Below are 27004 nucleotides of genomic sequence, written 5' to 3' on the forward strand. Positions count from 1 at the left end.
CGACACCAGAGGCATTCAAGTGAGGTCGAGTGCCTTCCTAGAAGGGATGCTGCGAAGGGACTGTAAACTCTGGGCAGGGCTTGCATCTGCCCTGCACAATCGGCATTTATGGTGCCTAGCACATAGCAGGAACTCAAAAATCTGTGCTGAAGCAATAAATGCTTGGGTGGGAAGTTGTTTTGGAGGCTGCAGATTATCCTTCCAAGCTGATTCTACTTGGTCTTGAATAGAGTTAAGCTTAAAGAATGTGGGCATCGGAAAGTATGCATTCCATCATGAAGAATACAGTCAGCAGACGCTGCCGCCTCTGCATATTTAAGACTCTCCTGTGCGCTGCCGCCTCTGCATATTTAAGACTCTCCTGTTCGTGGCCAGCGGCCGGGGGCCCCCATAGGCCAAGGCCAGCCCTCGGGGGGTCTGGGCTCAGGATGACGCGTGCCAAGCTTGTGACAAGGAACAGAGTGTGGAAGGAAGGGGGGTGTCTGTGATTAGAAGAGAGGGTGGGGAAGGGAAGGGATGAGGAGGACCAGGCGTGGCCTTACGGATCTGCAACTTTCCACATGGTAGGGGCTACGGTGCTAGAGGTGTTCCGCGCAGGTGTGGTGGGGACAGCCTCGCTGGTGTCCCTGGAGAACCTCCGCAGGTACTTGGTGTAGAAGAACCTGGATTCCATAAGCCTGTGAGGGAAGGGAACCGTGGGGGAGAGGCAGTGAGCATGGAGGAACAAAACCCCAGAGCTAACTCACGGCAGGAGAGGAGGCGGGTGGCTCACCTGGCAGGAATGTTTATTCAGAAATACTTGAACCTGGTTCGGTCTTATCCTCAGTGAGGTAAAAATTGGGGCACCCCTGCCTCACGTTAACCTTTCTATTCACTGCTCACGCTGTGGAAAGCCTCTCTGACACCAGTCTTAAGTCAAAATCCCACCTGGAAAAGCGGCTGGGCCCGTGAATTCCTCAACCTGCCTCGGAGAGGTGGGGAGACAGGGCACCTTAGGGGGGAGGAGGAGGGCCCTCTGGGGACAGTGCTCTTTCTGGCCACGGACCGGATGGTGGGTTTGACGACCCTCCCCAGAGACCAAAGCTACAAAGTGGCACGTGGCCTCAGGGAAGCTCACAAGCTTGCTCCAAGGTACCAGAGGTGACATTACTCCCCAGGGAGGTCAAGGGAGTTTGATACATGATTTTTAAAAAATAGCAGCAACGACCCCAAACCACGAAAATTCTGACAATCCTTTTGATTTCTCTCTCTCGTCTCATAAAGAGGAGTCCTCAAGGGGCAGGCGGCGTCTCCTGGTCAAGGCCCCTGGAGGGAGGGATGTGAAGACCAGCAGCGTGATGGGACACCCCAGGGGACCTGGCACCGGGAAGCACTGCTTTCCACTCCACTGTCCCGGCCCAATGTTTACCGACAAGCAGATGGCTCAGAAGCAGCGTCGTCACAAACAATTTTCCCCTCCACCAACTCCGAGAGAGGAAACAATGCCTCCGCTCCCCACCAGGACTGGCACTTCCTGCCCCTCCCTGTCCCCGCGGCCATCGTGCTGCCTCCCCCACCACCACCCCCCGACGGTGCTCTCTGACGAGGCCTGGCCCAGTGCTGCCAGGTGACTGGGGCCGGGTGAGGGCGGGTGGCCGCGCTGCCCAGCCCTGGTGCAGGATGGCACTAATGGCCCTGAGGAGCGGCTCACTGGACATCTCAGGCCAGCCTTGGTCTCCCTGGCCCTCGCACTCCTGCCTGCAGGGCCGGGTGGACATCAATCATCTGCCCAGGGAGGGCACTGAGGCACCATCTGGCGCCATTCAGCGGCGGGAGCCTGACAGAGGGGCTACGGCTGGCCTGATTGTTCTCTCTTGGCATTTCGGAACCGGCTATTGTCTGGCTCCTAATGAACTTTTCTGCAATTAGAAAACCAAAGGGAGGGAGGGTCAGGCGTATCTGAGTGCTTGCCAGGCCTGCAGACTGCCAACGAGTCTGTCTGTGAAGAGAGGAGGATGGGGAATAGGGCCAGGGCCGCGGTGGGGATGGGGCAGAAGCGCCAACGCTGGGTGCTGAGTGCGCCGGGGACCTGAGGCTGAACTACTGAGCTGGGGGCAGCGTTCTGGGCCCGGACTCCTGGCTGTAGCATGCCCACCACCCCACCCACCATAGGCAGAGATCTGCTTCTCCTGCAGAGGGTGCCCACGGACTCCTCAGAAGACTCACAGGAGAAAGAAACTGTCAGCCCCTGTGAAAGGTTTGCAGCCTCTCGAGGCAGGAGAAAGGAGGAGCACAGGGAGCGGGGAGAGAGGGGGCAGAGAGACACTCACGTGGGGACCCGGAAGAAAGAGCCATTCCGAAACAGCAGGTAGCACGATGGGAAGTCGGTGACACCAAACTCGTTCACCACGTCATGATCTGTGTTCAGGACCCTGCGCACCACTATGCCCCGGCGCTGGGACATGTCCAGAGTCACCTGCAGAGACAGTGAGACACTTGCAGGGGTAGGCCAAGCCACTGGACAGAGGGAAGGCCTGGGCAGGCACCTGGGTGGCAGCTGTGCTCTAGCCAGACTCGAAACCTTTCCAAGAGTAGACTATCGTGACGAGTGAGATTCTCCTGCCGCCAACCACGTTTGCCCCGCTGTAAGGAGTGCAAACGCTGCCTGCTCGGGAACGGTGCAGACCACACATCTTGAATTTTTGAGGACAGTTCCAATTTGATGTAATTTTCTTTCCAATGAGAACAATTTGTAAAAGGCATAAAAAGATGTGGTTTCCAAAATTCAAAAGCACACATGCACCCCAATGTTCACTGCAGCACTACTTACAATAGCCAGGTCATGGACGCAACCTACATGCCCATTGACAGACAAATGGATAAAGCAGATGTGGTACATATACACAATGGACTATTACTCAACCAGAAAAAGGAACGAAATTGGGTTAGTTGTAGAGACGTGGATGGACCTAGAGACTGTCATACAGAGTGAAGTAAGTCAGAAAGAGAAAAACAAATGTTGTATATTAATGTATATATGTGGAATCTAGAAAAATGGTGCAGATGAACCTGTTTGCAAGGCAGAAATAGAGACACAGATGTAGAGAATAAACATATGGACACCAAGTGGGGGAAGGGGAGGGTGGGATGAACTGAGAGATTGGGACTGACATATATACCCTAATATGTATAAAATAGATAACTAATGAGAACCTACTGTATAGCACAGGGAACTCTACTCAGTGCTCTGTGGTGACCTAAATGGGAAGGAAATCCAAAAAAGAGGGGATATATGTATACATACAGCTGATTCACTTCGCTGTACAGCAGAAACTAACACAACATTGTAAAGCAACTATACCCCAATAAAAAAAATAAATTAAAAAAATGTATGTATCTGATATTTGGAAGAAAAAAAAAGTGGTTTCAGTTTTGTTCTGATATTTGTAAGACTTTCTGTCTATATTCCAAATTGGAAAAACATACTTAGACGTGACGATTTTATTTTTAGAAAGAATTAAGAAGGAGAAATATACTGTTAGGTAATATTTATTGAATAGGTATTATGTTCTGTATATAGATTGCTTCATTTAATCTTCAAAATAATACTATGAAATAGGAACAATTACTAGGAGACCAAGCCAGGTGGTGCAGTATACCATGGCTGCTTGGGTTTAAATCCTGCCCCCTCAGACTAAACCTCTCCCTGACTCAACTTCCTTACTTGCAAAATTGTAATAACAATACCCACCTCCAAGGGCTGTTAAGAAGACTGAACGGGTTAATTTTATAAAAGTGCTTCTAACAATGACTAGTAGTTATGTACGTAAGTATTTCTTTAAAAAATAAAACTCCTATCGTACAGTAGACGCAAAAACCGAAGCTCAGCAGTGAAATCATGTGATTAGGTCACATATGTAGCAAGCGCCTGAGCTGGGCTGTAAATCCCAGGGTGATCTGCCTCCAGAGCTGGGGCTCTTGGCCACTGTGCCCTCCTGCCTCTCAAACTAACCATCCCTGGGCACCTCTGCATGGACACGGGACCACTGCCCTTGGTTACTAGGGGAATGGGGGAGCATAGGAGGAAGAGCTGATTCCAATGAACATTTATCAGTCACCTGTACAGGCATGACCCCAGGCCTGGAATGGGACCAGAAGGGTCAGGCACTCCTTCAGCAAAGCTCCCTGCCCATCCCACCTCCATGCTTCCCCTCTCGGGGCTGAGAGGTCTGGAGACAGCTCAGAGAGCTCAACTGTGCTTCGTGAGTTTCAGGAGGAAAACCATTCAGAGTCAACAGTGGTGTTTAATTTCATCCCCTCTCTCTCTGTCTCCTTGCACTGCCTTGGAACTTCTCCCAGGCACCGGCCCGTCCCACCTCTGCATCTGGGAAAAGCCCAGTGGCCTGCAAAGTCCATGAGGCAGCAGTGGAACGCCAGACTCTGCATCAGGCCGGGGATGGACCTTTATAAAGCACGTACTCTGTGCCAGTTACTCATCCAGGTTCTTCCTCTAAACCGCCTCACTTGATGTTCCCAACCATACTCTGAAAAAAGGTAACTGTCACCACTTCAAAGGCAGGGAAACGAAGCTCAAGAAAGTTGAGTAACATGATCACAGACACGGCACATAAGTGATGGAGTGGAGATTCCAACTCGCCTGATTCTGTGATCTGCTTCACCTGGGAAGGGACCCCATTTCCTCAAGAGGGACTAGAGGCTCTCTGATGTTCCCTCCCCCCAAGATTTTTAACTCCAATTCTTTGGGGGCGGGGTAGTGTGGAAATAACACAAGCTTTGGAGGCAGACAGACCTGATTTGAAGTCCTGCTCTACCAATTCACTGGCTGTGTGATCTTCGACCTGTTATTTGACCATCTTCGTTAATTAGAAAGATCAGCAACTACGTGTGTCAGCAATCTAGTGCAATGCTCAATAAATAGCAGGTGTTATCATTCTCAGTTTCCACGAGGAAGATCCAAGCGGACATAAAGGCTTTAAACAGAAAGGTCCAGCTCCTACACTTCCCGTTTCCCCCAGCAGGGGTCAGGCCAGTGCTGGGCTAAGAAGTGCACAGGAACAGCCCTGCTCTTGGCTCTCTCCCAGGGGCTATGCAGGAGCTGTGGGACCCTGCAGGCAGCTCACCTCTCTACCCAGGTAGGAGCCTTCCCTTTCAAAGATCAGCGCCAGGTACTCTTCATCGTTTCTTGCAAAGAATCCAGTAATCTCCTCCAGCCTGCAATAGACAACGCTGGCAGTCACTCTCTCTGTGGTGGGAAGAAAGCAAAACTGCCGGCGACAGCAGACGTGGCTGACCCAGTACCGTGAGTGCGGCCAGACACACCTCCTTCTCTGTTTGCACACAAGACTTCGAGGAAGTCTCTCCATGCCAGCCCTCCAGTGGGAGTAAACCAAACCTTGAGTCTCAAAAGACTCTCTCTGCCTATTACCGAAACCTGGTTCTTCACTTCACCCACCTATTTGGGTTGTTTTTTCAGAGTCAGGAGTGCATACGGGCATTCTGAGGAGGAGACCGGGGGAGGCACGCTTTGAGTCCAGGTGTTTCTATGCTCTGGGTAAGGCCCAGGCTTAGAGGGCAGTTTTTATTGGTCCCCTGAGAAGCTAGTGTTTACTACCCATCAGACACAAGCCTTGATCTGTGCTAAGTCACTACCAACTGGGAGATGTGCTTTGTCTACTCCTGGGGCAGGCATACAAAAGGAACTAAAGAATCAGAAAGTCCTGGGTACAGGAGATCTTAGAAGCTATCTAATCTTATTTTAAGATTTTAACCTCCTTATTTTAAAACGAGGAAACTAGGGCCCCAGGACAAAGGTGGAAATTAATAAGAAGGCAAATCTTATTATTCCCCCCAAATCAAAGAATTAAGATACAAGCTGTTTTAAAAACGCAGAGTTTCAGTAGAAAACAATTTGCATGATACAAAAATGATTTGTTCCCTTATTTCAATTAAAAGCAGAACATCATCAGCCATGTAACAGGAGACAACAGCATCTACTTTTGTCCCCAACCTGATGACCTATTTCCCTCCTCCAGATCCAATGATGTGGCAGTGGTTACCTCCAAACAGAAGGCGCAACATGGGGCCAATGGAGCCCAGCCCAGCAACAGTACAAACGCCATGCCAGAGAGGTGGGGGCCAGAGTGTACCCCAGTGGGCGGATGGTCACTGACAGCCCCTGGGGTGGTAGCAAGTGGCCTCTCAGGCAACTTCCCCAGACCTCCCCAAGGCTGGCAGAAGAGCGAGCCCACAGGCGGCTGACCATGTAACTCGCCCCCATCCCGTCCATTCCCGCTCACACCTCTGGAAGAGGCAGCCCACCTTCCACCACAGGTCCCCAACTCCTCCCTAAAGCTCTCTAGAAGGATCACTTTGAGAGAGGCTGGCAGGTTTACCTGGCTGGTTGCTTTTGAGATCTTCTGGGCTGAAAAGGCACCATGAGGGAGGGTGGGTGTAAGAAAGAGAGAGAGGCAGAGACACGATCATTGAGAAATGGAAGAAGGAGTGAGGTGTTTCCTGGAGAGATGGGGTCTGGCTGTGGAACCCCAAACCAAGACCATATACTCAGTCCAGGGGCTCCATGAGGCCCTCTGGGAGGATGGAGAATTGGGAAAGATGATAAAAGAATCATTGTGAGTTGGATTCAACACCAACTGACACTTGGAAACACAGTCCCTCAGCAGGGCCTCAGCTTTCCAGACACCAGCAGACTTAGGGTGGGCGCTGAAGCCCCAGTGTTTGCCTCCTGAGGCCTTCTCAGCATCTGGAACCTTCACTGTGTTCTGTGGCTGGGCTCCCTCTAGCAGCCCCAGCTGGTACTTGGATTTGCTCCTTCTCGGCCCCTTAAGGTGGGCTTTCTCCTATCCGGAGTTCTCGTCCAGAAGGGCAGGACACCTCGTGTTTTCAATCTACCTGTTTCCCTCTGTGGGAGAGTTAGAGTGAGACGCCGTGCACCTCGTTATCCTGATTTCCTAGAACAGAGGCGATCCTGGAAGGCTGCCTGGCAGGTAGATATGGGATACCAGCCACCTGACGCTCTGCAGCACAGGGAGCGGAGTCACCTCCCCATGCCCCAGTCACAGCCATGGCTCAGGAAATGAGCACCTTCATTTTACAGGGCTTTGTGCTTCTCAGTCCATCCTCTTTCCTCTAAACGGCATCTGGTCTCCCTTTTTCCTCCCCACGCCCACCCTCTCAGGGACCCTCCCTGGGTTAGATCATGTGCAATCCAGCTGCATCCCTCCGACATTCCAGGTTCTGAGAAGTAGCAGCAGGTATGACCTGGAGAACCCCGCCCGTCTTTTCCTTCCCACCGGGTGGGATGGGCCGTTGCATCCCTGTCAGCCCCAGGAAGTCAGGGCTCCTCGGGTAGGACCTCCAGCAATGGGAAGCCCTCCACCAGCTGCTCCAGACAGCTCTGGGCTCCGGTCCACTGGAGTGTCCACCGCTCAGGCAACAGGAAGAAGCAGCCCGGTCCCCGGCCTGCCATCCTGCCACACTGCCCTGGGTCTGCCCCAGCCCCAAATACCTGGCAGGCTTCAGTGGGGGACAGAAGGAGGGCCACGTGTCACTATGGGACTCCAGGGCGTCAATGAGCCTCTCCCGCAGCGCCTGCACATCAGCACCAGCCGCTGTAAATGAAGATGGACACAGGCAAGGGGCGTGAAGAGAGGAGAATAAATCCCAGTGCCCTTGTCAGCTTGCCTCATGGAAGCAAAGGGCCCAGGGCACGAGCTGAGCAAAACAGAGCGCATCTCATCCCTCTCTGTATGGGGGGGTGGTGCACCCCACCCCTGTGGTCCTAAGCATGGCAGGGGGACCCATCCCTCAGGGCAGGAGAGAGTCCCTCAGACCTGGGCCCCGAGGGCCCTCCCCACGCTATCTGGCTGCCCCTCTGGATGTCAACCCTACTTTGACACGAAGGGCTATTCTGGGAACATGGGACCCTCCCCGCTTCCCAGATGGGCCCAAATGGAAGGGCTTCTTCAGCCTTGTTTTCCCAAAGGCATCTTCCAGGCTGGCTGGGAACGACACTTCCAGGAAAACACAAATTTGGCTTTCACTGGGGACCTCCTCACCCTGCAGACCTTGCTGGGCTCTCTTCACCCCAGTAGAAGCCCAGGCGAAAGAGGGGGAGAAAGACGCTGACAGCGCCAGTGAGACCCCGCGAGCTGGGACACCCACCTGACAGTGTAGCTCCTGAGCCGGTCTTGGAATAGGCCTTAAAGAACTGGAAGCAAACACACAGAAAAGAGTCAGCGTAGCTAAGAGCACAGCACCCGCGCCAGGTGGGTCTGTGTTTGAGACCCAGCCGCTTACTAAACGGGGTGACTTTGGGGAAACGACTTGACTTTTGTGAGCCTCAGTTTCTTCATCTGTAAAATGAGAGCAGGAGGTCTCTGCTCTTGGAGCAGGACCCTGGTTCCTCTCCCTGGTGTCCTGCACCTGATCCCTGCCCTCACAGCTCTGGAGCACCCCGGGAAGCTGCAGCTCGGACACTTGGCTGAGGGGGTTCTGTTTCTACGAAGCACCGGGACCCGGCACATAGGGACTAGAAAGTAGTTGCTCTATAAATAAGTGATGCAGACCCATCTGAAAAAATAAAGTGAAGTCACTTCATACCCCCCACACACACCCTGGAAAACGTTAGCTGCTCTCTGAGGCGATCTGTCCTGGTTCCTTATCTTGGAAAAAGGCAGCGAGGCTTGTGTCTCTGGCCACCGAGGACTCCCAGCCTGACTCAGCAGACACTCCAGAAGGGAGGGGTCACCAGTTTGGTTCTACTGAGGGGTGGGCTTGAGCCCCTGAAGAAACAAGCCTTATTACAGACAGGCCAGTTTAACTCTCTCCCCATGTACATGACACCCAGGCCCAGTCTGTTGCCTCCTTGGGAGAGAGGACAGAGAGAACAGAGGACAACTCCTTAGAACTTGAGCTCCTGTCTAAGCGGTGGGAGAGCTGCCAGAACTCTGGCTTGTGCTCTCCTGGGCTCAGAAGGTAACAGAGTTCAGCTGTCCTGACAGATGGCCACTTAACTGCCCGGGGAAGAGCCTGCAGTCTGGGAAGAGGCCTCTTCTTGAGGTCCCTAACCTCGGGGCTACTTGTAGCCACCTTGGGCCTCTGCCGAGTAGCACAGCTGCTCGGCCTTATCCCAAGCTGGTGGCTGAGTGCAGGCCCTCAGGTCTACCAGACCTGGGCTCAAGGCCTGGCTCTGCTATGCTCTTGCTGTGTGACCTTGGGCACTCTATTAACCTCTCTGAACCTTCTCATCTTTAAGATGAGGACGACACCATCTACCTTGGAGAACTGCTGCGAGGATTCAATGACAATACATCCAAAGTGCTTAGCACCGTACCTGGTGCACACAGTAAGAAATCAATAAATGTTAACATTGTAACTATATCGTCATCAGCCCCTTCCCTTGTTCCTTTGAAACACTAGGAAACATTGATCAGCTATATCTGTCATTTCTAGCCACTTGTAGGCAGAAAACTGAAATCTGGAGGCCACCTGCCCCCCTCTCCCACATGAACAACAAAGATGCAGAGAAGCCGTCCATCTCTCCCCACCTGCAACCTTCTCCCATTCCTGCTGACTTCACCTGGACCTTGTTTTATTCTCTACTTAGAGCATTAATACAAACTTTTATTCTGGGTGAAAACCAGCCACTGACACATGCCACATATATTCATAATAGTATTCTTCGCAGTCACTGAATACATTTTGAATTAATAAAATTATATGCTATCCTTATGCTTGTAAAAACGAGCACAGTTTTCTAGGACTGTGACATGAAATCAAGTAGATAAAGCATGTTAAGGCATTTATGGGCTGACACTGTTTCTCAGGAACAAAATAAAAGACACACCTATTTGGGGTTTGGTTTGCTCACAAGTAATAACCCAGCTGCAGTTATTCACAGTGACGGCACCCTTGTACAGACAGAATAGACTTCAACTTGCTTCCATAGGCATAAAAACATGACTGACATCTTGACGCCTTAAGCCATGTGGCTCTCCATGGCTACAGTTGTTATTGTCAGCTACTGTAAAGTAGTGTGGTGGACTCTTCTTCAACCATCAGGTCTCCAAGATCTGAGCAGGTGCCTTATGAAAAGGGGCTGGGGGCTTCCCTGGTGGCGCAGCGGTTGAGAGTCTGCCTGCCAATGCAGGGGACACGGGTTCGAGCCCTGGGCTGGGAAGATCTCACATGCCGCGGAGCAACTAGGCCCGTGAGCCACAATGACTGAGCCTGCGCGTCTGGAGCCTGTGCTCCGCAACAAGAGAGGCCGCGATAGTGAGAGGCCCATGCACCGCGATGAAGAGTGGCCCCCACTTGCCGCAACTAGAGAAAGCCCTCGCTCAGAAATGAAGACCCAACACAGCAAAAATAAATAAATTAAATAAATAAATAAAATTTTTTTTAAAAAGGGGCTGGCATTACTTCCATCAAAGGGCAGCCTCCCCAGACCCCAGCTGAGCCTTCTGAAGGCCCCAGCCATGGGCAGTGGGGAGTCAGACAGGAGCCTGCAATAGGGGAGTGCAGGAATTCCAAGAGCTCCCCTCCTCCATGAGGTGCAGGGCTACAGGGAAGGCCCCCTCCTCTCTCCAGTTACTTCAGTCACGCAGCCTTCCCTTCTGTCCCCAGAAGCTTCCCAGCCACCTTCCAGAACAATGTCACCACCTGAGGGCTGCTTCCCATACCTCACACTCTAGAGGAACTTTTTCCTATCAGTTAATCTCTCTTTCATCTTTCCCCTTGTCTACCAGCTCCTTCCCTATGCCTGCAAACAGGTTCAGATCCTCCTAAAGTTAAAAAAAAAAAAAAAAAAAAGGACACGAAGGGATGGAGGATGGGAATAGAGGCTTCTGCAGTTGCTGCATGTCCCATTTCCCGGTGCCACCAAATTTCTCAAAACAGTGTCTGCCCTCAGTCCTCTTCCTTCCCGCAAAGCTGGCTATGGCTCATGCCCCCACCACTCAGCTGGGACCACTCCAGGAAAGCTCAGCTGACCTTCTCTTTGGCTGGTCCAATGACCTTCCAGCCCTTCCTGCTCTCTCTGCAGTATCTGATGCTATCACTGCCCGTTTCTCCCCCCTTGGCCAGCGTTTTTTTTGTGCCACATATTCCTGACACTCTCCTTCTTTGCCTTCATGTCACCACCCTCCCTTGGTGTTTCTGACACTGCCCAGGCCTTCAAGGCCACCTTCATAGCCTTCCCCTCGCCCTTGTCCCAGCCTTGCTCTGGACTCCTCTCCTGTGCCATCTCCTGGCCCCAGTTTCTCCTCCAACCATGCGTCGGATCATGGCACTCTTCTGTTTAAAAAGCGCTGGGAGGCTCTGTCACAAATGAGGGGCTCAAGCTATGCTTTTGAATGAATGAGTGAATAAACGGGTGAATGGACAAACCAACCCATTGTTTGTCTCCCTTGCTGATGTCATCTACCTTGTCCAAATGGTTTGTGACCTGAACCCTGTCTCAGGTCCTCACCTGTCTTAACTTCTGTTTCTTCCAGGTGTCAGGGCACCCCTCCCCCAATACACACACACTCTCCAAGACTGAGTCACCCCTCACACAACCTGTTTCTCCACCCATGTTCCTTATCTCACCCAGTGATCATCCTCCTCCCCATCACCCAGACCAGCATCTCCCTCTCCCACAACGCCTGTGGTCTGTGAACTTGACCTTTGTGATACCTCTTCTACAGTCCTTGAGACCAGGGCCTACCACCTACTTCCTGGACCACTACAACTGTCTCTACCTGTCCCCACCTCATGCCCTCAGAAATGGTCATATGCTCCATTTTTTCAAATGATGGAGCCATCACCCTCACTGCCACTTTGTTTGGGTTTCTAAGGGACAATTCTGGTCTGATCATGTCCCTCTTCCTCAAAGCCCTTCCATGACTCCCTACTGCCAAGGAATAATGTCCAAACTCAGAGCGTTCGAGTCCTTCCAGGATCTGCCTCCACCCACACTTACCTCCCACTGCCCCGCCCCCATTCCCTACATTTCAGCTACGATGGACTTGAACCCGAACTTCCCACCCACCCACCTCCCACCTGGGAGGGCAGGACTATAGCTTATTCACCTCTGCAAGCCCCACAGTACCTGGCACAGTGTCTAGGACATGGAAACACTCAAAGGACATCTGTTCAGTTGAACAGAGAATCTCTACCCTTTGATCAGCTTGGAAGCTCGAGCAAAAATCACATTAAAATCGAGTCAGGGCACATTTTTGTCCTCTTATTAATCTGCATGCTTATTAAGTCAGCTGTTGGAGGCGTGTGCCCTACCCAAGGGAAAGGGCCACCACTCCTTGGAAACAGGCAATTAAGACTCCAGCAGGGAGTCTCCTTTCCTCCAGAAGCAGTCAGCACCCAGTCCCTTTCCTCTCAACACTTGACACAGGAGCTTCTGCCCTCCCCAACCGTGGAGCCCCTGGAATCCTCCCTGTCTCCCCAAAGGCAGGTGACCAGATGGCATTGGGCACGTCTTTACCAACCTATCCAGGAGCAACTGCCTTCCTGGGGGCCAAATAAGGCTAAACAGAAAGCACGCTTTGCAGTGGCGACCATCAATGGCACTGAATCCAAGCTTTCAAAACAAGTTTTAAGGAGAGTGACCTCCAAATACCTTACAGTCAGCCTGCGAGGACGCACAAGCTTAACCGTTCCTACCTTGTGGACCGTCAGTGGAGGAGAGACCTGGCAGAGGGCAGGTGACTGCTGAGAGGGGGGCCTATCTCCTTTTTCCAGAGAGAGGCAGGAGATGTCTCTCTGAGTCCTGTCCCCCTCCCTGACATCTCACAAGAGCCACATAAAGTAACAGCCCAAACGGTACTCCCCACTCCCAGCCTTGAATTCAGGACTTGCCATCCCTGGGCTCCCTCCTTCCGGGGTCCTGCCTCAGCCCCGCACAAGAGCCTCTGCTCCAGCCAGACCAGCCTTCTCAACTCCCCACAGGGTTCCATCCACATCCTCTGCTCTCATATCCTGCCCGCATTCCTCTTCTCTCCCAGCCAAACTCCACCCACTCAGAAGTCTCCGTCCTCCGGGAACTCCTCCTCCCCCATGAAGTCCTCTCTGATGTGGGAAGGAAAGAACTCAGTGACCCCAGGCAAACCCCCCAGCATTCACCGTGTACACATCACTCCCTGCCTGTCAACTAGCTGGGAGCTCTGAGTGCCCTTGTGCGCAGCGCCTTCCTCTCTGGCCGGCCTCGCTTGTGTTTCTGGCCGTGGCTTACAGGTCTGGCTTCTCCACGATGATGAGCACAGTGCTGTGCCCCGAGCAAACATTCACTCAACAGCTGTTGATGGATGGACTGCCTCAAATGGGGTATCACAGAGGGGCTACCACGAGCCCACAGGGCAACAGGAAGGAGGACAACTAACATTTATGGAACTTCGGCTAATACCACAGTGTCTCGGCACTCTCACACGTAAGACCTCATTTCATACTTGGCAACAATCCTATTAGGTAGATATTATCATCCCATTTTTCAGACAAAGAAACTGAGGCCAGCGGCTAGGGCATTAAGTGACTTCCCGAGTCACAGTAAGCAGGGGAGCCAGGATTTGAACTCGTGTCAATTATCTCCTCAGAATCTTGCAAAGGGAAGACTTCTGTCCTCTCCCACCCAATGCTGCTGCTTCCTGTAATCTTGATCCCAGCCAGGCCTTTGGTTACAAAAGGGTCCTATTCCGTTACCCACTGAGGGGCGCTCCTGCAGCCCACTGGCAAAGCCTCTACCCCTGAGGTTCCAGCCTCTAGGTCCCCAAGCTCCAGCCAAAACCAGCTTTAAGCTACCTCTCCCTCCCTCCCCTCTGTTCTCTTCCAGATGGGCACCGGCTCCAGTTTGATAGGGCCCTGACACAGCTGGCCCGCCTTGCAGGGCCAGTTGTTTGCTAAACAGGCTGGGCTGGTAGAAGCTCACTGTTTGCTCACGGTGACAAGGCGCAGGAGGCAGAGGAAAGGGACAGTGACACATGTTACTGGGCGTGGCCATACTCTTGTACGGGCCTGTCCCTGTCACACCAGTGACACTCTCTCCTCCCCCTGTTCAACACATGTCCTCATCTTAGAGCTCTCAGCCTTGATGGGTGGGAGCGAGGACAGGCTCCAGTCCCCAGGGGATGGCAGACAGAGGTACAGGGCCGTCTCTCTGGCCTGCTGGCAGCCAGGCCCACCTCTAGGGTGTACTGCTTCCCAGGGAGTCCAGCCACGCTGCCCACACGCACACTGGGCTCTCAATGGGCCAGAAAATCTGGAGACCTGGAATCTGAGTCGTGTTTTCCAAACACTAGAAGTAATCTAGTGGTAAGTTGTAAAATCAAGTTAGTGAATCACAGCCAGTACTTTTTTAAAAATACATAGAACAGAAAATAGCATGTACTGCACTTACTAAGAATACCGTTTTATGAAACAATTGTTTTAGGGATAACAGATACAAACCAACTTCTGGATCTCACTGTAAATGTTGTAGGTCACAGTAACAATGTTTGAAAGCCACTGCTTAGGGCCTTAGAACAGAGACCCATCAGGAGCTAGAACCACTTGCACCCTGGACCACAGCCCTAAGGACAGGGCACCGAGCCCCTCTCCCTGCTGAAACTGAACTGCAGGCTCCTCAGGAGAGGCTGGGAGGGCTTGGCCGAGGGAGGTCACAACACTGGTCTCTGGAGCTCTTAAGAAATGCACAGGTCACTACCAGCCCAGCCCAGCCCAGCCCAGCCAGATGCCGCTGGTGTGAAGGCAGTTAAGGAGCCCAGCTCAGGGCCCTGCCAGCACCCCTCCCACAGCAAGATGGGCGGTTGAGGAGATGATTAGTCACTTGGGGCACTCAGGCTGTGTGTGCTGCATGACTCGGATAGGTGCTGAGAAGCTTCGGGATCTCCCGACAAACCTAGGCCATCTCCTTCCAACCCCCCGAGCCCCAGCCTCTTCCAGACAGAAACAGAATGCCCCAGGCACCAGCCCCCACCGAACCCCCACAGGATGTCCCGACCTGGCCACAGGACCAATGCCAACCCCCTTCCCCTGTGCAGGGACTCCTGCTGCCACACTGATCTTCCCCCAGCTTCCCACGTGGGGCTGCTTGCCCTGCCTCAGCAGAAGGAACAGAGGGTTCTGTCCTCCCCTTGGAGAGTAATTTTGAATATTTTAAGTTACACATCTTGGGGCCAAGGATAGGACCATGGTCCTGTCATGGAAGCCTTTTACTTAAAAGAGACAGTTGACAAACAATGTCTCCGCTGCCACCTCTAAATGATACAGCAGTAGCTGTTGGCTCAGGACACTCTCCCAGGCCAGCTGAACGGGGGCTTGGGCCCTGACCCTAAGTGGTAACAGGCGTGTGGGAGGGAGCTCTCCGGGGCTGTGGAAACCCTGAACCCAGCAGGATCTCACTGGCCGTGAGAACAGAAAGGTCACATGGAGTTAGAGCTGGACGTTGCTGGAGGAGCCTGGGGCCTTGCTCTCCAGGTGAATTCTCCTGGCGTCATCAGGCTCAGATATGGTTCCTGGTTCTGCCTGGCAACTGACGCCCCTGAACTCAGGGATATCTTGTTCCAGGGACAATGCTTGGCTTTTCAGTTTTCAAAGGCATTTCCTGATTATGCTTAGTGGCCACAGAGGAAATTGCTTTTCTAGATGCCATTCTGGTGGGAGCAGGCTAATTATTTATAGGTGGAGAGAGAGATTTGGATTCTTTAATTTGGAAGAGAACTAATTGGATTACAGCCGGGCCTGAGCTCTGGGGAGGGTGCTAAGTATAATGGCACAGCCTTGCTGCTCTGGGCTTCCCAGGGCCTCGGATGTGAGAGCCTTGGAAGCTGTCCAGATGTTAATTAAGTGGTTGATGCCCCGCGGTGGGCAGGCTGGCAGGCAAGGCCTCATCAGAGAGCTCGTGCTACTTGCAGCCAGAGCCGGGGTGACCGGGCCCTCATGGGTTGGGTGTGATGACTCTGGTGATGGAGATCCCTGCTGCCTGAGGCATTGGGTAAAGGCTCTCCTGCCAGGTCACTTCTGAGCCTCTTGGGTTCAAGGCACTTGCCTGATGAGGATGAGGTTGGCCAGTTGTCTCAGGGGACCTTTTCTGGGGGACCATGAGACCCCCTGAGTCTGATCCTGCCTACAGGTGGGTCAGAGCCTAAACCCTGGTTTTACAGGGTTTAGATCAGCCCTCTAAGGCTGGGAGGTCAGGCGGGAGAGGAATTGATTGGAAAGAGGCCCCTGGGAGCTGGGAGCTCTCACCAGCTCAGGTGATGATCACTTCTCACAGCTAAAATCTGCCCATCCCAACACAACCACACACAGCCCCTTTTCCTTATAAAGGGGAGAATGTGCCAGACCACGTGAGCCTCTTTCTTTTCTGCCTCCCAGTTCACACCCCTTTCTGCCTCTAAAATAGGTACATGCTCCAGGGGCTGTGATTTAAGCAGGTCAAGCCCAGAAGCCTGGAGGACACCACAGAGCCCAGCAGCCAGGCAGACACCAGGGAAGCATGGAGCAGCGGGCACTGTGCTCCGACAGCACCGCCCCCGAGCCCGCTCGCCCCTCCTGGTCACACACCCTCACAGTCGGGAAGCCAGTGATGTTGAACTCTCTGCAGACTGCGGTGTTGGTCTCCTGAGCACAGTCCAGGGCGGCGAGATTCAGCGCCGGCCTCCAATCTGAAAGGACAAAAAAAGAGAAAAGAAACAAAAAAAAGCTGAGGTAAGTAAGAGGGGCTGGCACCTCTGCCTGCTGACCTCGCCCACGCAACACCCCACCGCCACCAATGCCCACGGCACCTGCCCCCAAAGCTCTTAGGAGAAAGGTTACCCCTTCCTCAAAACACGGCCTCTGAGATAGTTGGGTTATTCTGCATTTAGCCTGTGCTTAGGACACAGTTAAACAGCACCGGTACCCCACTCAGGACAGCAAGCTGCGTCCCCCGTTATTCTGCAGTGGGGGAGGGGCACAGGGGCTGGAGGAGCTGAAGAGAGGTATGAGATGAGCCTGGCCCTCTTGGGGAAAAGCCCCTGGGACACTGCCTCTGTCTCTGCTGCCCTCTAGAGAGAATCAGTTCCAGAAGGATGAAGAGCATGCCTCAGGAGTGCTGAGTTCCCCCGTGGACCCTCGGTGAAGGCCTCTGAGGCCAGAGGTAGTGGCCATCAGCCCAGCTTGGGTGGGTGGGACACAGGGTGGTGGGGACCGGCCCCCCGGCCAGAGGTGGAGGCAGAAGTCCAGGGGAGGAAGGCGAAGACACCTGGGATCTAGAAGCCACAGGGAAAGAAGCCCTGAGGCCAGAGTCCGGAAGATAACAGCTCCCCAGGCCAGCTGCCTGGGCACCCTGCTCCTTCATCAGGCCCCGGGCCACAAGGCCTCCCTCCGCTGGAACTTACTGGCAGAGAGAACAATGGCACCGTTCTGGGCCACAGCCCCGGATCTGGGAAACAGAAAACAAACTCATCAACCGGGCAGGCCTCCTGAGCTCCGGTTCCAGGTCAGGTGCCCCGGGAGCACCTACCAAAGTGCCACATTACAGTGAGGCTGCTCCCGCCGGGATGCAGGATGTGCACGTGAAGCCGCACAGACGGCGCGGTGGCGAGGCACTGGCGCCACGCCGTGTGGCACGGGGCCCTGGAGGAACGTGGCCGCAGGGGAGACCAGCCCTGGGCACCAAGCAGGGGCCTGGCAGGAAAGGCGAGAACTGAGCGGAGCCTTGACCGCCAGTGCAGGTGACAGGCAACCGGGGCCCGGGGTGAGCAGACGAGGAGGGGAGAGTGGACAGGGCAGGCTGTGAGGGCTCTCACACAGACCAGGCGGGCTGCAGAGGCGGCGCTGCGGGAAGGCAGGCAGGGGCCAGCGAGGGCGCGCCGGCCTGGGGCTCAGGGCTAGCTCCCCGGCACCCTGGAACGCGGGCACCTCTAGGCCGATGAGGGAAGAAGCGAGTCTGCCTGAGGAGTGGGGGAGGGCACACATGCTCCCCACAGGGCCCTACCCCTCCCACCTGCAGCACAGGATGGGGTGGGGGGACTTACACAGGCAGCCCACGCAGAACTCGCTAATGACACAAGACTAATATCCAAATAACATCCCTGAGACCTGTGGCTTTGCCGGGACCTCTTACCTCGCCCCAGAACCTGTCCCTTACAACATCTGAAAAACCACTATTTCCAAAGGCATCAGAGCTCCCAGAACCTTTACGCCCAGGGAAGGAGTGTCACCCTCACTTCCACGACAGATGTATGGAGGAGCCAGGATGCCTCCCAGGCGCCCCTGACCCGTCCCTCAAAGGAAAGGCTCCGAAGGTTCAGAGCAACTAAGCTGGTCCTTCTCGGGGTGACACGAGGGCGGGGGTCTGGCACTGTGAGGCAGGCCAGAGGCAACACCCGCTCCCTCCCCAGCCCCTCTCCCCCTTCTCCTTTCTTGCTGGCAATCTACTCTTGGCACTGAATCCTGGCGGGAGGGAGGGAGTGGGGATGGGGGAGTGGGGTGTGAATGCAAGTGTTCAGCAGAGACAGGTGAGCCACATCCTATTGATGCCATTTCCCCAACATCCCCCGCTACCCCATCTCACCAAACCCCTTCTGGGGAGCTCTCGGCTCCCCTAGCACAGGACGGCAACAGTTTGAGCTACAAATACACACCAACCCGAATGGCCTGCATCCTTCAGCTTTACATCTAGCTGGAAGGGCAGCCTGCTGTAGTCAGTGATCAGGGTCTGCTCCACGCTGGGCTCGGCACAGCGTCCCTCCTGCCCTCCCTGACACTCTGCTCTCCCCGACCCCTCCCCCACTGGCGGCACCACGTAGGAGGGACAGAGTCATCACGCAGTCCAGCCACGCGGAACCACTAATCCCAACCAGCTTCCGTGTCCTGTCCACCCTCCCTCCCGAGTCTCTTCCTGCCCTCCCCTGTGTCTCCTCTCCCCACCTCCGGGTTCTTTACCTCTCACGTCACCTCTAACCCACCCTCCTAGTGAGCTAGTGCACGGTTTCTTGTCCAGATGAAATGTCTCATTTCCCTCCTGGCCAAGGTTCTAATATGCCCCATCACCAGCCTACCCAGCCACCAGTGATCTTTTCTATCTGCAGATCTATGTCACTCTCTACTCAATATTCTTTGGTGGCTCCCATTGCCTCTAGAAGAAAACTCAACAGGCATCAGGCCATTCTTAATCTGGTCCCTCCCCACCCAGCTTCTTCTTACCATTTCCCCAAATTATGCTCCAGGAACGCTGAATGTTTTCTCCTTCCTTGAAAGCACAATGCTCATCTAGGCTATTCCCACAGCCACCTCTACCCTCCCAACAAACTCCCAGTTGTCAGGTACAACTCAGTTTGAACGGGATTTTTCCTCCCAGGAAGAGCTGCCTTCCAAGCCCAAGGCTCAGGACCCTGTTCTCGTTTCCACCACACAGTTACAAGCCTGTCCATCCCTAAGTGTCTCTTCATCCTTGCATCCTCCTTGCCTAGCTTCCCCATTATCCTGCACACAACAGGTGCTCGGTGACTATCGACTGAATTATACAACTGACCCAGTCCTGGGGCTGCTACAGGGCTGGAACATCTTCTCTCAGCCTTACTCTATCCTCAGGTCCAGGCAGGGGGTGAGGTTAATGCCCATCACCCGCGAATGCAGGAGAAGCGAGCTGCCCAGGGATGGGGTTTTGCCCTGGATCACAGGCAGAGCACCCCAGGCCTCCTTTCTATGGCTCCTCTCCTGCCCAAGGGAGGCCCAGCAGAGGGTGGGAAGCACAGGTCACCCCGTAGGGTCATCTGGCACATTTCAGGCTTGGCTCTGGCTCTGCATCTAGGGCATTTTTCAGGGAGACCCCCAGGAGAGGCCCAACTGTTCTCAAAAGAATCAGCACGTCAATTAGACCTAAGGGCGGAGGAGTGGCACTTTTGTGTCCTTCCACCAGTGAGGGCCCCTGGCAGGGGGTCTCACAAGGCCACTTGGTAGGGTGACCAAGGACAGCAGGCCCCAACTGCTCCACTCCTCTCCTCTCCAAGAGTGCAGGCCGCCATCCCTCGGGCCAGAGTTGTTGCTTGTTGCCCGCTGGGGCATGAGGCTCTGAAGGCACAGAGAGAGGAGAGGACAGAAAGCTAGTGTTCAGCGAGCGTCCACAGCACACTCCAGATTTTCCCAGTCCACCACCGCCATTGGAAGTGGGCACCATTTTACCCGCTTTACAAACGAGGACAGAGACCAAGAGATCTCCAAGTGGTCCAAGGGCTACCAGACCCAAAACCCCACTTTTGTCCCTCTGCCTCACCAGGGTCAGGAGGCTACCTTCATACTTTTGCTGTCTGCTCCAAGTCACAACCTTCCCCGTGAGAGAGAAAATGGTTAAAACAGTTTCGTCTTCTAGCTACATACCATTCTCTATAACGCCCAAGAGTTGGTCAATATCATAGACTCAGCCTTTACTTAGATGATAGTGATATCAGGCCTATAGAGAGTTTATCATGTGCCTAATGTATGTAGTTTAATGTGGGCAACTAGGCTATGAAGAAAGTAAGGAGGTATTTATTCATCTCTAGACCTGCTTTCCTAGACTGTAAAATAGAGATCAGATAACTGTGCCCAAGGCACACAACTAATCAGTGGTGAACGTGGGATCTGAACCCAGGATCTGAGCCTCCCCGGTGGTCTCAAGAGGGCCCAGGACACAACAGAGAGCTTCTCTGCTCCCAGCCAGGAAACTCAGAGGGGGCAGGGTGGGGTGGGTGTTAGTAACGGGGATGGAGGCGGGAGGTGATACCTGAGAGTTCTCAGCTGCCAGCTCCTGGAAGGTCTGTGACTCTCTCTCTTTACGCCTGGATTCCCTGTACCTCCATGAAATGGAACCGGTGCCTCTTCTTCCCAGCCCCAGCCCGAGGGGGAGGAGGAGGGGGAGCGTGGGGCCAGTCAGGTGCTGGGAGAGTTCGGGCTGAGAAATGTTTCTCAGGAATATCAACGTCAATACCTTAATGAGCCATAATGACCTATAAAGCTCTGTTTTGACCCTAACCACTGCAGGCCTGACTATTCGTCATTCTAGTAACAGTACCGGGAATAGAGAGGACCCTCATCTGGGTGCTCCACTGGTAAAGCAAAGCTGCATTTACGGGAAGTGCACTGCGGTCAAAGAGGTACAGAGCTGGGTGAGAGAGGCTTTTTAAAGTGTCGGGTGACTTAATACCACAACCTGCAGGCCTAACACCAAAAGGATTAGCAGTCTCAGTCCAGCCCTACTCTTAGGGAGAAAAAAAAACTTTCCTGGTGCAATTACTGCCTTGGCAAAGTAATCTCCCCACTGACAGAGGAAATGAGCAAATGGAGCGGACGGGAGGGGAGGTAAGTGTAGGCGGCACAGCTGCGGACCCTGGGTGGCGGGAGAGGGGATGCTTTCTGGTGAGGGGGATGGGCTCCTTCTGGAGTCACAGGCGGCATATACCCACCCCACTCACAAGGCCAGGAAGGGGCACTGGACCCAGAGTCACAGGGCTTGCAGACAGCTGCAACTGGTCGAAGCACCGTGAGCTCCACACGTCTCCTCTCTGGGTCTCCGTTTCCTCACCGGTCACACGAGGGCCAAGATGAGGACGTCTCAAGTCCTTTCCAGCTCTGACAACCATGTGGGTGCTGGATGGCAAAACACTCTCGCCAAGAAGAATGGCCGTGAGGCCTCTGAGTGCTAAGCAGCCTGGGCCTCTATTAAGGCAGGGGCCAGACCCACCCAAACCACAAGAGCCAGTCAGGTCGAGAGGTCAGAACGAGACCCCCGCCTGAGTCTCCGGGAGTCCTCCTGACACAGCGAGTTGGCCAGGCCTATGCCATTACCACGACATCCCTTCCTCCTTGTTGCCAGCTTCTGGGCAGTGAGGTCATGACGCGGACAAAATGCCTTCCCCGCCCCTCACACCTGGCTGACACCCCAGGTCTGAGACAAGAGGAGCCACGACAGCCCCAGAAGGCCTGGTCACTCACAGCCTCATCTGGAATCCCGTGAGGCTTGTGCCATCGGTCTGCATGAGTGTTCAGTGAGCTGCTACCCTGCGCCAGGCTCTGCACTAGTAGCGCAGGGGTACAAGCAGGAGAGGACGGCCATGCCCTGGGAGAGAAAGGGAGGAAACCAACACTGCTCGCTGTCACTCAACACCCACGCCTTACAAATCTCATCTCCACGCTCTGCACGGGTCTTTTTCCCACTTGCAGTACCCTTCCTCCTTCTCCCCCGCTCTCCACCTGCCCAGGCTCTGGAGAGTCAGAAAGAGCTGGGTTCAAGAACCTCCTCCAGGGACTTCCCTGGTGGCGCAGTGGTTAAGAATCCGCCTGCCAATGCAGGGGATATGGGTTCAAGCCCTGGTCCGGGAAGATCCCACATGCCACGGAGCAACTAAGCCCATGTGCCACAACTACTGAGCCCGCGAGCCACAGCTACTGAGCCAGTGCGCCACAACTACTGAAGCCCGCGTGCCTAGAGCCCATGCTCCGCAACAAGAGAAGCCACTGCAAAGAGAAGCCTGCACACCACAACCAAGAGTAGCCCCCGCTCGCTGCAACAAGAGAAAGCTTGCACACAGCAACAAAGACCCAATGCAGCCAAAAATAAATAGATAAATAAATAAATGTATTAAAAAAAAAAAAAAAAAAAGAACCTCCTCCAGGGACTTCCCTGGTGGTCCAGTGGTTAAGACACCGTGCTTCCACTGCAGCGGGCGCGGGTTTGATCCCTGGTCTGGGAACTGAGATCCCACATGCTGCATGGCGGGGCCAAAAATAGAAAAAAATAAAATAAAAATAAAAAAAGAACCCCCTCTAACATCTGTGTAATCTTGGGCAAGTTACTTATCGGTTAAAAAAAAAAAGAAAGGCTATCTGTTGCTCAGATATTTTCTCATAAAGATTATATACAACAGGGGCCTATAAAGGCCCTTAGCACAGTGCCTGGCATAAGGCAAGTGTATAATAAATAACTGCTTAGATAAAGGCCTTTGGTGACCAGGCCTCTGTGACTTTCCCCTTCCCTGAATTCCCAAAACAAGAAATGGCTGAGTTATGCTCTTCTGACCCTTTTCAAATACAGCTTCTTACTGGTGTCAATTTCCCTGCTGTGTGATTTACCCAATAGCAATGTAAACAATGCTTTGCACACAGAGGTCACTCAACAAATATTTGCTGATTGATTAGCCAGTGATGAGGACTGAAGGTCTAAAATGAACACAATCAATTTCCAAAACACATGGTGAAGCAGTACGAGCTGCTCTGGAATAGAAAGGGGTGAGCCAGATTCTTAGAAACAAGTTCTCTGCCCCAGGGTAACAACTGCCCCAGAGAACCTAGCCTACAATTTACTGAAGAAATGAGCCCTGGCCAGTCAGATTCAATGCCTGAGGCCAGTTGGGCAGGGTTGCAAAATTCTTCTCTCCCCTCATGACCTTCCACAGTCTCACTGCTCCTACCCAAGGCATTCATACCAATGGCAGAGGGCAGGGGCCACAGGCCCATGGGTCCAGGGTGGTGCGAGAGCAACCCTCTGCCGGCCCACAACCAAACTTTCTCAAGGAACCTCAGAATACAGAGGTGTTGAAGGGCCTCACCAGGAAACATCTCCTTGGATTGGAGTGGAGGCATTCTTTATCATTGCAGGCCAACACCAGGTTCGGCCAGCGCTCTCGTCGACATGATCTTGCTTAGGGGGCTGACACCTCCATGGTTCGTGGGAGACTTCCAGTTTTCACCTGAATCTCCCATCTCCCATGGACTGTGGTTCATCTCTACAGACACCATTTTCCTTTCTGAGGTTAAGTTTTGATTTGCTTTTTTTAGGGAAACTCTCATTCTATGCACTGGGGAGAAGACCGCTTTGGGTCTTTGGGAAGTGGCAACCCTCATCCAGGAGCAGGCTGGGTCAGTATCTGGATGTGCAATTCATTGGAAAGCTCTGGGTTGCCAGAGGCCAAACCCATGAGTCAGCTGGAAGCTAATCTTTCTGTCCAGCACTCTCAAGATGTAAGAATCTTCTAGATTGAGTCCACCTGCGGCCATTAAGGAACTTTTATGGCCTCAAAGTGTAAACTGACCTAGGAATTTTTATGATGTTCAGGCCCACAGTGTCCCCTGAACACCTAGTGCCCCTCAGGTGTTCCAGTTCCACGTTCAACACTCTTCCTGCCTCCTGCCCTGACCAGATGTGCTGACATCACTGAAATGATGCAGTGTGAAGAGCTGCTGAGAAATGGCACATTCAAGTGATGGGACCAGAGAGGCATGCAGACAAGTGTCTGCGTGTAAATTGGAGGGAAAACGGTCTATCGGTTTTGTTTAAAAATAACTTTCCAAGACCATATGGCTAACAGATGATACATCTTTCCATCTAACCACTTCAGGAACCACCATGCAAGCTGCTCAAGGGAAGAGGTGGCCTGAGTTTGAAAACCAACATCTACAAATGCACTACTCTACCGCAAAGAGTTGAGTTTATCAAGAAAACGGCACAGCAGGGGAAAAACAGTTCCAGTTCTTCCCTCTCCAGGAAGAGGCCTACGCCCTAAGATGCCCATAGTCCTCATTCAGTGACCGCTGCAGGTCAGGAGCCCTGCTAGGGCCCTAGCACCACCTAGTTATCAGGAAATAACTCCATTCAGAGGCAGCAAATCAGAAGCAAACCACTACCATCACGCCACGCCAGCCCCCCAAATACCCACTACCTGGGCTAGGCAGATGGATGACACCACAGGGATCTTTACCTGTGCAAAGGAAACTCTGAGATAATACACATCAAGTACTCACTCAGGAAGGTGTCTGACATACAATACAGTAAGCGCTCAATAAATATTCATTACTATTGTTGCCACATTTACTCAGCTCCAAATCTTAAGTTTTTAAAAACATTAACCTTTCTGTAATGGAGTACACCTTTAAATCTCTATACATCTATTAGCGGTCGTCTTATCCCTCTACCCCGCAGGCCATTAGTAAACGAATGGTGGGTCTCACAACTGACAGTCTCTTAGAATGAAGGAAATACGGTATTAGTGATCAGGCCAATGAAGGGGAAAATGGAGCAAGGGCCAAACCCACACCAAGAGGCTGCCCTCAGTCGGGCCTTTGGGCTCACAGGTTGAAGCAGAAGGAGAAGGTGCAGAAGGAGGGGAAGAGAGAAGGATGCGGCCCAGAAGCTAAGGAGCTGGAGGCAGCAGGTCAGGAGCGGCCGGGAAACAGGAAACAGGGAAACTCTGCCTCAAAGATACAGCTGAGAAAGGAAGTCTACGTACCGGCAGGGTCTACTAGCCAAGGGGTGGGGAAAGGAAGGCGGGAGTGGGAATAGGGGCGGCGGCAGAATGAGTATCAGTTCTTTTTCTCCCCGACACTGATCCCACCGCAGCTGGGGAACTTGGTAGGAAGGGGTCTGCCGCAAGGCTGAACTACAGGAAGCCGTAAGGTGTCAGGGAGGAGGAACAAAGGAGACCACGTCGCAGGGATGGGGGCCATAAGCCGGCAGAAGACTGACAAGGAAAGCAGAGCAGGTCTGGGGACCCAGACCGCGGGGAGGGGGAGAAAACTCGGGACACCGGCCAAGGGGAAAAAGAAAGGGAGGGGCGGGAGTAAAGATGGAGCTGAGGGCTGAGAAACTGGGGGGAAGTGGGAGGGGCAGAGAGGAAGATGGGTTGAGGTGACAGGCAGGAGGAAGCGGGCAGCGTTGAAGGGGGGCTCCGTGAGGCAGGTGGCGGGGATCCGCCCGGGTGGGGCGAGTGGAGCGAGCCTCCCCCGCACCCAGTTTCTCACCTTTGACGTCTTTGGCCAGCGCCTTCCACGTCGGGGCGAAGGCGATGCAGTGGCCGCACCAGGAGGCGAAGAACTCCACCGCCCAGGCGCTGCGGGAGTCCAGCACGGCGCCGCGCAGGGTGCCAGCCTGCAGCAGCGTCAGCGGGTCGGAGGGCGAGTAGAGCGTCGAGCGAGGGGCTGCGCCAGCGCCGGGCACAACCAGCAGCAGCGACAGCAGCAGCAGCAGCAGCGACGGCTGCGGCCCGGAACCGCGTCCACAGCACTCCATCCTCTGCAGCTGCGCGGAGTCCACCACTGCGCACAACTTTCGGACGACTTGGTGCCGGGCGCCTCCGCCGCACCTCTTGTCTCCGTCGCGGGGAGGAGCCACGTGACCCCGCCCACCGTGGCCTGGTGCCGCCCCTTTCCCCGCCCCGCCCTCCGGCCAGTGGGCAGGAAAGCCGACGAAGGACGAAAGCCGGAGCCGGGCGCTGGAGTCCGGGCCCGGCTGCGAGCGCCCCCTTCGCAGTCCGCCGAGAACTCAGAGCTAGTCGGGTTCCCACCTCGGCCCCAGGAGGCGGGGAGCGCAGCCCAGTCCCCGTAGCCCCCCACCGCCAAATGATAGGTGTGGGACATCCGCGGGGCAGAGTCCCGGGCCCGCGCTCCTGTCGCTTTTGGGGACTCCAGGAAGTCATTTGGCTTCTCACAGGCCCCATATCCAACGGGAAAAGAGTCCGTTGGAATAGATTGGACCGATTTATGCTGTTCCCAGAAAGTTCTGGGGATCCCACCAAGCGATAAGAAGTTGTGAATTAGAAGCACGTGGGAGAGAAGGACGGGTGGTAGGACAGTCTCTGAGTCTGTGACCACCATGACCCCACGGGGATCAGATGTGCCCACACCCCACACCCCACAAGGCCTGTGACCATCTAAGGAAAATATTATTTGAGGGCTTCCTAATTATGAATTAAAGGCCCCCTTCCATTTTAGGCTGGGCTGGATTGGCGTGGTCCATTGGGTGCAATCAGAGTTTCCTCATCACGCAGGTCTGGCCACCTAAGGTTGTTAGGACGATTCCAACAACTGGGGCTCCCAGCAGCCCAGGTACCCCACATCTAACTCTCCAGCCTACGCACAGATCTCCATATTCACTTACATATCCCTCTCACGAGTAACCGGATAACTAATCTTGTGTTCATGTGTGCTAAAGTGTTGATGATTAATTTTCCGTGGTCTACCTTTTGTAGTTCCAGTGCTGAGT

At 53.8% G+C, this 27004-nt stretch overlaps 1 protein-coding gene across 1 annotated transcript in view; it reads right to left on the reverse strand.

Moving 5' to 3' along the window:
• QSOX1 (quiescin sulfhydryl oxidase 1) overlaps positions 1-26137 on the reverse strand; it is a 39240-nt gene extending 13103 nt beyond the window's left edge. Inside the window, 7 exon segments of the mRNA XM_082385337.1 lie at positions 543-677; positions 2310-2455; positions 5121-5211; positions 7526-7628; positions 8182-8227; positions 16573-16673; positions 25765-26137. Of these exon segments, the coding sequence (XP_082241463.1) occupies positions 543-677; positions 2310-2455; positions 5121-5211; positions 7526-7628; positions 8182-8227; positions 16573-16673; positions 25765-26032 (890 nt within the window). The 5' untranslated portion in view covers positions 26033-26137.
• Between the last annotated feature and the right edge of the window lie 867 nt (positions 26138-27004).

The sequence above is a fragment of the Balaenoptera borealis genome, assembly GCF_965194805.1.
Source record: "Balaenoptera borealis genome assembly, chromosome: 1".
NCBI lineage: Eukaryota > Metazoa > Chordata > Mammalia > Artiodactyla > Balaenopteridae > Balaenoptera > Balaenoptera borealis.